The sequence below is a fragment of the Oreochromis aureus genome, linkage group 4, assembly GCF_013358895.1.
Source record: "Oreochromis aureus strain Israel breed Guangdong linkage group 4, ZZ_aureus, whole genome shotgun sequence".
Lineage (NCBI taxonomy): Eukaryota > Metazoa > Chordata > Actinopteri > Cichliformes > Cichlidae > Oreochromis > Oreochromis aureus.
In genome coordinates this window covers 12,806,143-12,819,890 of record NC_052945.1, presented here as the reverse complement: position 1 = coordinate 12,819,890, position 13,748 = coordinate 12,806,143, and the positions used below count along the sequence as shown (strand labels likewise).

The 13,748-nt window shown below is 43.0% G+C and overlaps 1 protein-coding gene across 1 annotated transcript in view; it reads right to left on the bottom strand.

The window, feature by feature from the left end:
- The window catches only part of adgrl1a (adhesion G protein-coupled receptor L1a), a 90,493-nt gene that overhangs the window by 38,404 nt on the left and 38,341 nt on the right, over positions 1-13,748 (bottom strand). The window contains exons 3-4 of the mRNA XM_039611404.1: positions 1,783-1,996; positions 24-133 (exon numbers count right to left, since the gene is read on the bottom strand). Coding sequence (XP_039467338.1) covers positions 24-133; positions 1,783-1,996 — 324 coding nt within the window. The remainder of the gene's footprint in view (positions 1-23; positions 134-1,782; positions 1,997-13,748) is intronic.

Sequence of the window (13,748 nt, the reverse complement as noted above, 5' to 3'; positions counted from 1 at the left end):
TGTGACAGGGTCTCGGTACTCACTGTAGGGGACACACTCATACTGGATCTCCAAGTACTTGTAGGTCCCTGGGCAGGGGTCTGGGAACACGTCTGACCCCGCAACCACCACACACTGAGTACGATTATTACACCTGTGAGATGAGACAGCAGGGTAGGAAGCCAGAAAAGAGAGAGAAGGGAGGAAGCAAGTAATAAAAATAATGATGAGTGCCATTGTAAGAAAGACAGAGAGGAGGGGTTGTATTCCAAAAAAAAAAAAAAAAAAATATCTTCAGGCTCTGAAAGACAGAGGGAACGGTAGGGAAGGGAGTAATTTCACACTAGACTAGATCATGTGACAGCTGCACCCGAAGGGAGGTGGAAACAGAGGGGGAGGGAGAATGTGGGGGGGAAGAAGTGGGATGAAGGATACAGAGAAGCATGGAGGGAGGGAAGAGGCAGAGAGAGGGCGAGTGACGTAAGAACCTCCTCTCCTGGGGGATTGTGAGTGGGAGCAATTAGAGGTGAGAGAACAGGGAAGGACGAGGGGGGCTAAGGCAGATACTCTACACCACACGCACAGGGAAAACATTCATATGCACATAATACCTACATCTAAACCGCATCGCTGCATGCCTTCTCACGGTTGCACACACCGAGAAACACATCCACACAGGAGAAACGATACCCATCCACACGCACGTGCACTTAGTTATTCTCAACACATAATCCTTCTCTATCCAGCTTTGAGCATTTCCCCACTGCGCAGTCTTTCTCTCCATTCATATCTCAAATCTCTGCTGCACTCTCTCTATCATCCCATCATTTCTACAAGTCTTTCTTCTTCCTTTACCCCCTCAATTTTCTCCTCCACCCCCTACTACTTCCCTCCCTCCCTTGCTCAAGCTAGCACCCTGTGCCTCCATTACAAGCGTGATGGATAGCTGGAAGAGAGCTTCCATTGATCTGAGCTAAAAGGAAGCAGATGCTGAGCACAAACACAGAGAGCAGCTGTAGGAAGCGCTACAAATACTCCAGCAATAAACATATAGATTCTCATGCATACATGAAACTAAGCGCACACACACACACACACACACACACACACACACACACACACACACACACACACACACACACACACACACACACACACACAATTCCATAAAAATAAAAGTTTTGCCAAGATGCAGCGGCGTTAGTCAAGTATGCTGACTTCAGTGTTTCCCAAAAGAAATGGTTGAATGCACAAGTTCAAGTACCCCCCTGGCAAATTGCCTGTTAGTTATTTTTAAATGAAGAGAAGTAAATAAAATCTGAAGCAAACACACATTAAACAACTAAACTTCATTCAAATATTAATGCTTTTTTCCTCCTTTTTTCATGTACTTAAAGTTGGAAAATACTAATATTTACTTTACAAACAATTCCACCAGTAAAGTCTCAAACTTCATTATAATGTTAACAAGAGCTGTCACTATGAATAGTTAGTTGATAACAATTTCTTCCCAAACTGTGCCACCTGCTACAATTATTGTCATTTTATATTCTTAATTGAATAAAAATGGAACATTAAATGACATTTAAGGAAAGCCTCAGTTTGACATTGGTTTTACTTAATTTTATTACAAAAAAAAGATCTACAATTTGCCAAGAGGTACCCAAATTGTGCATCTCAAGAGGAAAAGCAAAGAAATCTAGAGGAACTGTGTTGTGAAATAAAATCTTGTTTCCCCTGCCAATACCGGGCTCTTACTCTGCACAACACACACACACGAGATCTAAACAGATCAATAGTCACCTCTGTGACATTATCTTGAAGGCGTCGGGCAGGTAGCACTGCACATTCTCCATCTGAAAGGGGTCTGCGTCACAGATTTTGTCATCGGTGCGGCCATAGTTAGCCGTCTCAATCATGATGACATCACTTCCAGGGCAACGCAGCTCGATCGGGTAGCCTTCACACGCCAGCTCCCGGCGCATCAAACCGAAGGGCATCATTGACCGGCTCAGAGCTGGAGTGGAAAGAGAGAGAGAGAGAGAGAGGCAAAGTTATTGATAACTCAGTGAACCTTAATATACACTTTTAGGAAGCACTTCATCGTTCAGTGTAATTTTAAATCATATATGCATGTTTGACAGGAGCAGGTGGTATGAAAGTGGTTCCTGTTGTCCTCATGTAAAACACAAACGAGCCATTATTGACTTGCCTTCATTGAATGGTAATTTTGCAGTGCTACTGATGCACAGCCTGGCCCACCACTTTCCACATATTGGCATGAAGGATTTGCAGACATACCAGCTTTTGCAATGAGATACTGCACCACTTGTGAAACAAACTGTGAGAGTTTCAAATGTTAACAAACTCCAACACACTGCCAGACAGCAGCTTATCATACTCATCCCAATGTACTTTCTCGCATCTTTTAGTGTATTCTACCTATCAGAAATGTTGGATTAGGTCTGAGCAAGAGAGGAAATAGAGGTGAAAGAAGTAAAAAAAAAAGAGACAGAGAGCATCTGTATGCATTTTCAACTCTGGTGTGTACACCATTTGCACACCCACTGCTGGTAATCAGCTGTCTGAGAGGCATGTCAATGTACTGCTGCGGCTCTGTGTGGAGAAGGGTCAGCAGGGAAAGCGGGGTACTCAGGGTTAATCACTGAGCCAGGCTGAGAGGCATGAAAGAGGCCTGCAAAGAGGTGCTGAGAGAGACACTCATTGCCTCTCCAGCTCTCTCCATAACTGCATACCTTTCCAACTGCTTCTCCATTCAGCCTAAAAAAAAAAAAATGTCTGCCAGCTTCCTTTACAGTGCAGGTGGAGGCAGGGGCACAGAGACTGAACAGAAGTAGACAGAAGTAGAGTGAGTGATCTGGAAGTGAAACTGAAGGACAGCCAACGCTCCTTTGGTGAGCCTCATGCCAGGCCCTGTGAGAGCTGCTATCCGTGGTACTGAACTGACTAAAACTTCTTTTGGGAAAATGGCATCCTTAGAGTTGGAGCTGCTTCAGAGACAGCTAGGTGTGGAGCTGTCCGCTGTCCTGAAGGACCAGAAGGCTTTGACCGAGATCTCCTTTGCAGTGTCAGTAAGGAGGACATGGTACATATTACCCAGATGGTGGGAATCCTGTGAAATCTACACAGAGTGGCGGTAGGTGTACTTTAACAGGGTGCAACTTCTTTATAAACCAAGGCTTTCACTATACAGCGCTACCCCTTGCCAGACAGGCTCAGCAGCAGACAAGGGCACTGAGTCAGCCCCTCTCCCCCACTACTGTTAGTGCTGAAACCCACAGAGCAGGGCTGTTTTCCTTTTCTGACACTGAGCTAGCAGTGCTTAAGTTTCAGCCACTGTCCATTCAGAAGGAGTGCCCATCTGGGTCAATGTCAATGTCAGTCATCCCAGACATGCTCTGCAGCACTGTGCTACATGATTCACTGCCATCGGACTTGCTCATATTTCTAAATGCCACCCATTTATGCAGCAGGGACTTCAGTTCAGTTGTGTAACTAACGCCATTAAGGCTGAATGACTAGCACAGGCAGACTTCAAATCTTTTATGCCTTGCCAGAATGCAGTGCCAGTGCCAAATCACAAAGGCCTAAATGCAAAAGCGCATACTAATTAAAGCACATGGAGATGCAAACAGCAGGCGAGGCCAGACAAACAAGTCCACACTCAAACGCACAAGACCCACAGAAGCAAATTAGCACATACGCAAACGCACTGTGCAGACGAGTATGCAAGATCACATTCAAGCACACATACACTTGCACACATCCATGCATACACACAGAGTTCTTGTGTCACAGTGGGGATACAATGCGTAGTGTCAGTGTGTGGCCTTGTCGTCTTAACTACCCTGTGGTGTGAATACACAGCAGTGTACAGCTGGCCAGTGATTATAACCTTACAATGAGCCAGGAGGGAAGTAAAAGTGAAGCGGGCCACCAGGAGTGATCACACTTAGTCAGCTTACACTGTAGATTGGCGCAAGGAATATTAGTCCCTACCAGAGGCAGCAGCTCACACATTAACCACACTTTACATACCAAGCAAATTTAAATGGTAAATACAGCATTTCTGGCTTTTCAGGTCCATATACTGCCACTGAGCTGCGAAGATCTCCTTTAAGCTATTTCTTCAGCAGAGTTTCAAAAGAAGTGCATATATTTACAGTACTGTGTAAACATCTTGAGCCACTTGTCATTTCTTTATGTTTTGCCTCTAAGAAGCCAGACTTTTTTCTAATTTTGGTAAAAGTGGTCTTGAGCACCAGGTTTTCTGATGGTATTTCAAAGTTTTAATTTGGACACTGACTGTATTTTCTCAATTTCAGTCTAGTCCTTGATCGTTTTCAAAGAATTTAGTTTTGTTTGTTTGTTAAGCCACTTAACACTGCACTATGAATAATTTATAGGCATATAAAAGGCAACTAACTAAAGAATGAACATGTTGAGTCCACACAAAACAGACAACTTGGCTTATCTCCTGATTTAAAAAGATTTGACCAAACTGGAAAAAAAAGAATTGGCAGAACTAACTAACTGGGCTCTATCCACAGTTCACCAAGCCTTTATCAGGAATGGTCTCAATAGACGCCTGTCAAAAAGTAGTTAGTAAGGAAAAAAAGACAGGGAAAAGAGACGAGGCATGCCAAATAACACAATAACTGGACTGAAAATCAGTGTAATGATCAGTATGTACAGGGAAGGTCAGGAGAGAGGTGCAACAGTGAGCGTCCACAACCTTCTGTAAAACACAATGAAGGCTAATGGAGGCTTTCGAGCTCTATTTCAGGCAGTAGTGTAGACACCACTGCCTGAAATAGAGTTAGGGTGTTGGGGATCTTGTCAAAATTGACGAAATTATGAAAAGTACCATCAGATTTGGAATCACCATGCAACACCATCTGGAAAGCATCTGATTGGCAATGGCTTCATGACAATGATCTCAAACACACTGCCAGTACAGGAAAACACATCTGGGTAGAAAAATGCACACATACAAACACACAACAGAACATTATCAATTATGGACTGACCTCCCCAGAGCCCAGACCGCCACATTATTGAAGTAGGATGGCATCATCATGACAGAAAACAGAACAAAAGGCAGCCAACATCCAAAAAAAAAAGACCTTTGAATTTCTTTTAAGTAACCTTGAGAACTATTCCTGAACACAAAGAAGAAAGCTTGCCTAAGACAGTTCAGGCTGTATTGCAGCAAAAAGGTTAATAATAATGGCTCAAGACATTTGCACAGAACTTTTTGCACAAAGCTCAACAATGTACCTTTCATTCCTTGTATGCATGCTGATAAGCTTTATATAATTGTGAAACATTATGTGGGATATCTCACTTAGATCTTACAGTTACACTTTATATAGTCAATGACGAGGCAAAAGTCTACTGAATCACAATGATATGTACTTGGTTATGAAACATTACCAAATTTATGCAGAGACTGTTGTATAGACCTAAATCCGTTATCTTTTTTTCCCAGGTATATCTTTCTCTGGCCCAGCTGTTACAGCATATATTTAGCCTTAATTGAGCACAGCCATTATGAGCCAGTAAATTTCAGTGTGGCAGCTAGATAACTATCCTATTTCTAGCACCCCTGCAAATCTCTGCTTGTGTCATTAATATATCATATTTCACACCTACATAATTCAGAACAACGCAATCACTTTTAGACAAGTTGCAGGTCTAAGGTTGGTTTTAAAGCTTAGATATACAGAAGGATTCATCTTGCATCCATGCAGAAATTTCTGAATGGTGTATTCATGACAAGCACGGACCTTAACTTGAGGGATGGATTCAGTGTCTATGTGTGTGTGAGAGGGTGTGTGTATGTGGTAGCGTGCCAGCCAGATGGCCTGAGGCCTAGCTGGAGCTGTGGCTGGCTCTGAGCTGAGCTGAGATGAGATGAGCAGAGGATAAGCTTGGACTGGCCATGGGCTATGATTGTCCTTCACTCTGCAGGAATCCATTAAGGTTTCAGGGTCTCTTTAGCCAGCACACACAGACACACACAATAACACACATGGGCATTTAGTCTTGTCTGTCAGACTCATAATAGCTGAATGAAGTGACTTTCTCTGCAGCAGCCATATGTATAGGTGGATGTAATCCCTCACAGTGAGACTATGACTTATCTCCTGTGGTGTATAAAACTGCATCAACATCCACCGTGCTCAAGAAATGCTACCAATTGTTACACATACCGATTATGGGCCAATTCAGTAATTATACAAGCTGATTTTCATGGATGTGGCAGAGTGGAAGTGACAGAGGTCACACACACACAGCCACACAGCCAGAGCCCTGGTGTCACTCCAGGGCAGCTGGTGTGAAGGGCTGAAGCGGTTGGCTTCAAATAGAAGCTCCATACAAATTAAGAGCAACAGAGAGAACTGATTGGATTTGACTCATTATCCTCACACAGTAATTAAAGCCTGAGGGTGGATAGATGCTTGAACCATCAGACAAGAACATAATTTTGCACAAGTCAATCTAGACTTTGCATGCTCATATGCTCTCTACTGCTGTTAGTCTTTAAATCTATTCTTAATCTTATGTCTGTAGCTGCAGTGCACATAACAACTTTGCGCGCAAATCCGATATAACTGATGAGGAGCGATAAGAAAATCTTACCTGCAACCAGAGCCATGCCCAACACTTGAGAAAAGTTAAGAGAAAATGTTTGGTCTGTTATGTCAGTACTGACTAAAACAGGCGGCATTCAAAATGATTTTACATTTTCTGTATGAACAGACAAAGATTTGTCTTCATCAGCAGCGATGTGCTTCCAAACATAAAAGCATCTTGATTTCACCACCTCAGACAGTTTGACCTTGGGCTGTGTTATCACTGAGGCTCTCATAGAAACTATAGTGTCTTTCTCTGTGAAAGTTTGGCCTTGGAGGTATCCTGCAAGTATGCGACTGAGTCACAACAGGAGATTATACTTGTGGAGCTCTGTGGCTCGTGGTGTGTGCTTTTGGAAGAGTGGTGTTTTGCGATGATATGATCAGCCCCTTTAGCCTCTCTGTCTCCCAATACTACTCATTAGCATAGCACTGAAGCATAGAACTGGAAAAAATTTTGTCCAGTAGTGGAGAGGTTTCTTGTTATATCACAGTGCTTAAAATTTAATTTATGTTAAGCCCTTGAAGCTAATAGGTCATTTTCCTATTTTTGCCCACATACACCAGTGGTATTATTAAAACACCTCTTGCATCTACATATACCCTCAGCATCAGAGCTAACGCGAAGAGCTAACTCCCTCATAAGTTTTAAGTTAGTTCTTTAGTAAAGCTGGCGAGGAAGAACAAGTAATTTTACAGTCATTGGACAGAACTGAGAGGTCTCAGTGATGGGGATCCCTCTCCAGCTGAGAATCATCCCAACCAATTTCTAGAGCTCCTTATCAGCTTAGTGCTGCATCTTAGCGACTCACTTAGCACTGCGAGTTAGCGTAATGACTCACTGGAGCATGGCCTGTCACCACAGACAGGCTGAGGCGATGTGGCCAGAACTGTCACATTCAGGCAGCCTTCAAGCTGAGGAGTTGTGACAAAGTGACATGCTGAGACAAACCTAAAGGCCTAACATGAGGGTGCGAGGGGTGGGGGCAGCCTGAGCTTGTGGGACAGTGCGTGTGCATGTGTGTGAATTTGGATGGGAGGGAGAAATGCTGGCCTCAAAGCTAGGATGCTATCTCATCTCTGACTCCTCCGCCTGTCTGCTGCAGGCAAAGGAGACAGAAGAGATGAGATGAGGAGTGACTGTATAGGGAGTCACCAGTCTTGCTATAAGGTCAGAACACAAAGCAGTGCCAAAATGACACACATCCACTGTGATGGAGCTGAGTCGCACTAGCACACAGGAGGAAGAAATGGAATGGCACAGCAAATGAGACAGGGTAACAATGGAAAAAGATAGAAACCTTCAAACAAAGTGCTGGCAGCAGATGAGCATAACGACTATTCTTTGTGGAGGCACAAGGTCAGTGACATAAAAGAAATGAGGCAGACAGATTCGTGGGAGAGGAGACCTCCTATTGTTTGGATCTGCTCAATAAGACAGCTTCTCTCCTCAGCAGCCCCGTCCTCTACCAGGACTGAATTACAACATAGCCCATAACATTACATCATTCATAAGAGAATTAAATGTGCCCCTGTTGGAAACGGGATACTTACACTCTCACACAACACACACTCAGGCATTTGCAATTACGGACAAGCACATACACACAAACTCTCGCAGGCAAATGCACACAAGCTCTACCCATCATCCATCCTCAACCTCAAGAACTCTCTCTCGCTCTGTGCGTTGACAAACTTTGCTGTGGGGGGAACTAGCAGGCATTGCATAGATATTAAGACGGGTGGTTAAAAAAACCGCTGAGACACTGAACAACATACACACAAACTTGAGGAGGGAGGCGAGACGGGACGTGCTCATACTGTCAAACCACTTCATTGCTAGCCCTGGCGCCTAATTATGCAATAAAAGTGCCTCAACACGGGGAATCGGCATAGCCCAAAATAAAAATCAGCCTGCCTAAAAAGTAGGAGATTCACCGGGTGTAAAATATCCTCCATCTCCCCGGGGAAGGGAGCAGTGCTACAGGCCCAGCACAACTCTATTCTGTTCTCTGTTTCCAGCACATATCAGAGGAGGCAGGCCAGCAGACAGTGAGTCAGACCTAGATTCATATAAACACTGTGCTGGAGTAAAACTGCAGGTGCTGCAGGGAAACAGCCACAGGGATGAGGGAGGAATGGAGCAGAGACAGAGAAGCAGAGAGAGGAAAGCGGGGAAGTTGGCGAGGAAATGAAGAGCAGAAGCAAGTGATGAGAAAAAAGAAAGTCAAAGTGTGGAGGAGAGAGGGGAAGACGGAGCGAGTAGCTTGTGTGGAGTGCTGTCAGAAAAAAAAAAGGTGTGTGCAAATATGAGTGTGTGTGTGGATTTGAAAAAGTCGTAAGTCGCAACCGGAGACCTGTTAGGAAAGATGAGTGTCAAAGCCCGGCCCCGCTGCTGCATTAGACACTTAATTAACCTCCTTATACACTAAGCCAAAGGTCTGGACGCTTGGACAGTGTGTGTGCGCCTGAGTGTATTTTCACTCTGCATGTTTATGAGGTGATCGATCTGTTTGCGAGTATACTTGTGTGGTTAACTACAGCATGGAGGATTTTGTGTGCTCCTCTACTTTCATGTTTTCATAGCTACAGCATGAATTAAAATATTCCTCCTACACTTACAGGACATTGTATTCACTTGCACTGTAATGAGTAACACTGTGAGTTTCCTCCTCTCTCTGTGTTTTTCTTTTTCACCTCGCACCATCCCTCAATCCCTCATCTAATTTCATCCACCTGGAAACTATCTCATTTACCTTTACTCACTTGTCCCCGACACACTCCCCTCATTCTCCCCACCTCTTAGCTTCACCTTCCTTCCCAGCCCTTCACCTCTAGTTTCTCGTTCCAATTCCATTCTCCTCCTTTACTCCCTTTCACTGTATTGCCAGCCTCTCCGCTGTCATCTAGCTCTCTCTTTCTTCGCTTCTCTAGTCCCTCTGCCCTTGGCTTCCAGCCGTAAGCTGCTGCTATTAACTATCACTCTGCAGTCCACAGAACACGAGATAAGCAAATGCCCGCATTCTTAATCACATAACATGCTTGATACATACACACCTTTGTACATGTTCACAAACCAGCTCTCTCACATACACACACATGCTGTCCTGTACGGCTACAAAGCCTCAAAGTTACACACCACGGCCCGGAGAGAACAGAGGCAGCTATCACACGACTGCACAAACAGGAACACAGTACTCAATCCTTGATGTAGGAGCTTGTTTGCAGTACACAAATCAATGTACACAAACTAACATGCCCTTGCATACACACGACTACAAGCAAACACAAACACACAAACAAAATGGGCACAAACGCACATACACTAACACTCTGAACGAATGAATAAACAAAAAGGCACAACCCCTGTATACAGTCACAAGCACATGAGAGCGGCGTGCGTCATCTTCAAAGCGAGGTTTGAAAGAACACGCCGCCACACCGCCCGGTCGGTCCCTCCTTCTCCCACCCACCCCCCCCAACTCCCAATATATGTTCAAAGGCCATCCATTAACCTTTCACTCACACAGGCCTCTCTGTGATCTACTGCTCTCAGCCAAGGGCTTTGAAGAGCACAGTAACTCTCAGCACCAGGGAGAGAGCAAGGGAGGTAGCAAACGAGATATGACAGAAGGCAGAAAGAGGCGAAGAGAAACGAATAACAACGACAAGAGATGTGCGCTGCTAACGGACGGGAGGCAGAGGGTAAGGAAAGGAGGAAAATGTGGCTTGCAGGAGGCAGCGGGGTTAATCTCAATGATGGAGGCTAGATAGAAAGTGGGGTCGAGTGATGGGGAGTTTAAAAAGGAGGAGAGCAGAAACGGTGATGGGCGAACAGAACGGGAGGCCAGGAAAGAGACAGGAGGGAGTGTGCGGGGAAGTATATTGCAGCGCAGAAAGGGGGTATAATAGCTAAGGTTTTAGGGGGGCAAAAAAGCTGAGAGACTGGATGAAAATGAGAGGAGAGGAGAGAAGTGAGAAGAACTGACTGTTGCAAATAAGATGAGAAAGCAACAAAAGCTTGAAAACACACACAAGGGGCACTGAGAGAGAATAAGGAGAAAAAAGGCTTTAGAGCAGCTCTTTATTGCAAAATCCAGATGATATGCAATATTCACAAGCCACTAGATTAGCAATTAGTGTCAGTAAAGGCTGTGGATTTCAGCTTTATGAAAGAGAAAAGCCACGCTAAAGCATACTCAAAGGTCATTTTCAGACAAAATGGGAGCGTTTACTTGTCTCAGTGAACACACAACTAGGCTGTTTGGATGGCCTTGGTCTATAAAAATCCAAGCTATTAGAAATTTAAAAACTGAACTTGTCTCTATAGTTTATTATTTATGTCATTTAAGTTCAGCATTAGTCAACCGCCTCTGTGATCCTGCAACTAATATTTGTGTCAAAGGAGAATTGGCCAAAGTTAGTAACTGTACTCTTCTACTGAGAATCCTTCCCATGTGAACTCGGGGATGTGAAATACACAAGACTGATCGGGATTCATAACACCAAAGTTACCGTGTAGAATTAATTACAAATAATAAATCACTACAAAGTACCAGGTGTTGCAAGCAGGAGCAATGTGAACCTGACAGGATACAACATGCTTGTCTCTAAGAAATTCTGTTTTTCCAATTACAGTGTGGTTGCACATGTAATCAGTCACTGTCTGAATTATGTTCAGAGGCACCTTAAAAAAAAAATAATATTAAACTATACCGAAGTTGCCAGGATAGTAGCCGAGGTAACACCAGAGACCAATTTTGAATTAAGCTCAGACAACAAATGTACTTGGCTGAATATATAGATAGATAGATAGCTATATATATATGTATATATATATATAAATATATATATGCTATAGCTGCCTTAAATTAATTTGTTTAAATTAATTACAAGCAGTATTTGTAATTACCAAATCCATTTTTGCTTCTGTAATAGGTATTCCACTATTATACACCAGGTCTTTAATCAAAGTGATATTTTTAATGCTAAAATATAATTATTGCTGTTATCCATGAATTTTCAAATTTACTGTTTTACAAAAAAGCAGAAAAAATGTGAAGCACATTATGATTTTTTGATTAAGATGCCAAAGATACCATTTTTTTATTTGCATTCCTGAGAAGAAAATTTGTCTTAGTGACTGAATGTTACACTTGATTAATTTCTGACTTCTCAGAGAAGTCCAATGTGTTATTTGCCAAATAAATAAATAGAAAGGTAAATATATAAGTTTTTGACAGATTTCTAAAATATATGTTTTTTGTTTTTTGACAGGCTATTTAACAAGTGTGTTAAACACACACGGACACACACACACACACACACACACACACACACACACACACACACACACACACACACGCACACACACATATATACTTCATTTCATATCACAAAGATGTGCAGTGAGTGCTGCACATCTTTGGGTACTGTACTACATATGAGCAAGAACATACAAACCACTCTGACAAGTGTAGTGACACTTGAAGGAAAGCAAAAGGAAAAGCTAATACATTTTTGTCACAGCATTTTTGTCACAGCAGTCGATCACTTTCTTTAAATCTTTGAGGTAGAGCACTGACTTTGGTGAATGATGCACTTTCTCAGCGCCTTTGTAGTTCTAAAAGTATTTATGAATGCAAATTAATTGCATTCAGAATTAATTTCAACAAGGAAGGGATCTTTACTATGTTCCCGTCATGGACTCATTTAAATGCAACTGAATCTAATCAACTAATTCCACGCACAGCTTCAGTGCTCTGCTTGACATATACTCAAGCAAAAAGTGTAGAGCTGTGAGTTAACAAAATGAAGGGAATAAGGAAATACAAAATGCTGCTTGTGAAGCCTCAAAGTTACATGCTGTTTAGGAAAGTACACGGCGACAAAAAGCTATGTGTTAGTAGCACTCTTTTATTGCCTCCTCTAAAGATATTATTGGCATAAGCCTGTCAGAGTCAGCTCTTATGAATTTATGACTAGGTCACTGTTTTAAAATTACAATTTTAATATTTCTGCAGGACTGAAAGACGTGTCTTTAACTGTGCAAATTCAATATTGGATTTTAAGACCCTCACTCACTCATTTTTTTTTTCTTTTAAATCTTTGCTCCCACTTTTAAATTTAGGATATGGCAACATTTGGACCTGGAAAAAACTGTCAGCTCAGACATAAAAAAAAGCATCTGGCTTGCAACAGCATAGTGAATTCTTTATGTAGCCCTCCGTGGAAAAAAAGAAAAAAAAACCCCACCGAGCCCTGCATTACAGAAAGCAAAAGCATACACCGAGAACAGTCCCCATTCAAACATTGTGTCACCCTCGGAGAACAGTCGAGAGACTAAGCACTTTGTTGAGAAGATGTGTAAAAACAGCTAGTCCCCTATCCTTAAATAATAGCTACTGTTCAGGGGAAAAGGCAGGGAAGAAAAAAAGCCAGGCAGAGGAGGGGAAGACAGACAAAAATGTCTGCGTGTGCACTAAAGGACCAGGGGCCTTTCCACACGACTGATCTGAGAGCAAAGGCTTAAATACAGGGGAGATGAGAACAGATTCAACCAGTCAGCTGGCACTGCCAGCCTGGTATGAGTGGCACACACAAACACACACAAAAAGGCTCATACACACATCTATCTGGATATGTCAGCACTCTCACATAAACACAAAGATCCATACAGACTCTCACATGCACACATCACCATGCACTCATGGACATACAAGCACATTATGCACTATACTGTATGCTTGCAAATTCATACCCATCACATTGCAGACTGAAAGGACCTACAAATAGCCTTGTAATGGTCTTCCTGCCACCACTGGTGCACATAAATACAAATACACATGCACACAGCAACGCTTTACGCTGTGCTAAATGAAAGTTCTGTGTCAGGGCTTCATCACGTACAGCGCAGCTGCCTGCAATGCCTGCCACATTAAGCAAGCCTAATGGGCTTTCAGATCAGCAGCACTGTGTATGAAGGGTGGTACATTCTCAAGCATTCTGTGGAATCAGCGGGACATTCTGTTTGTCAAGGTACGCATGTCAGGCTGTCAGGGAGACTGCCGGGACAAAGGGGTGGAGGGATTTTCTATACGCCAGTATGAT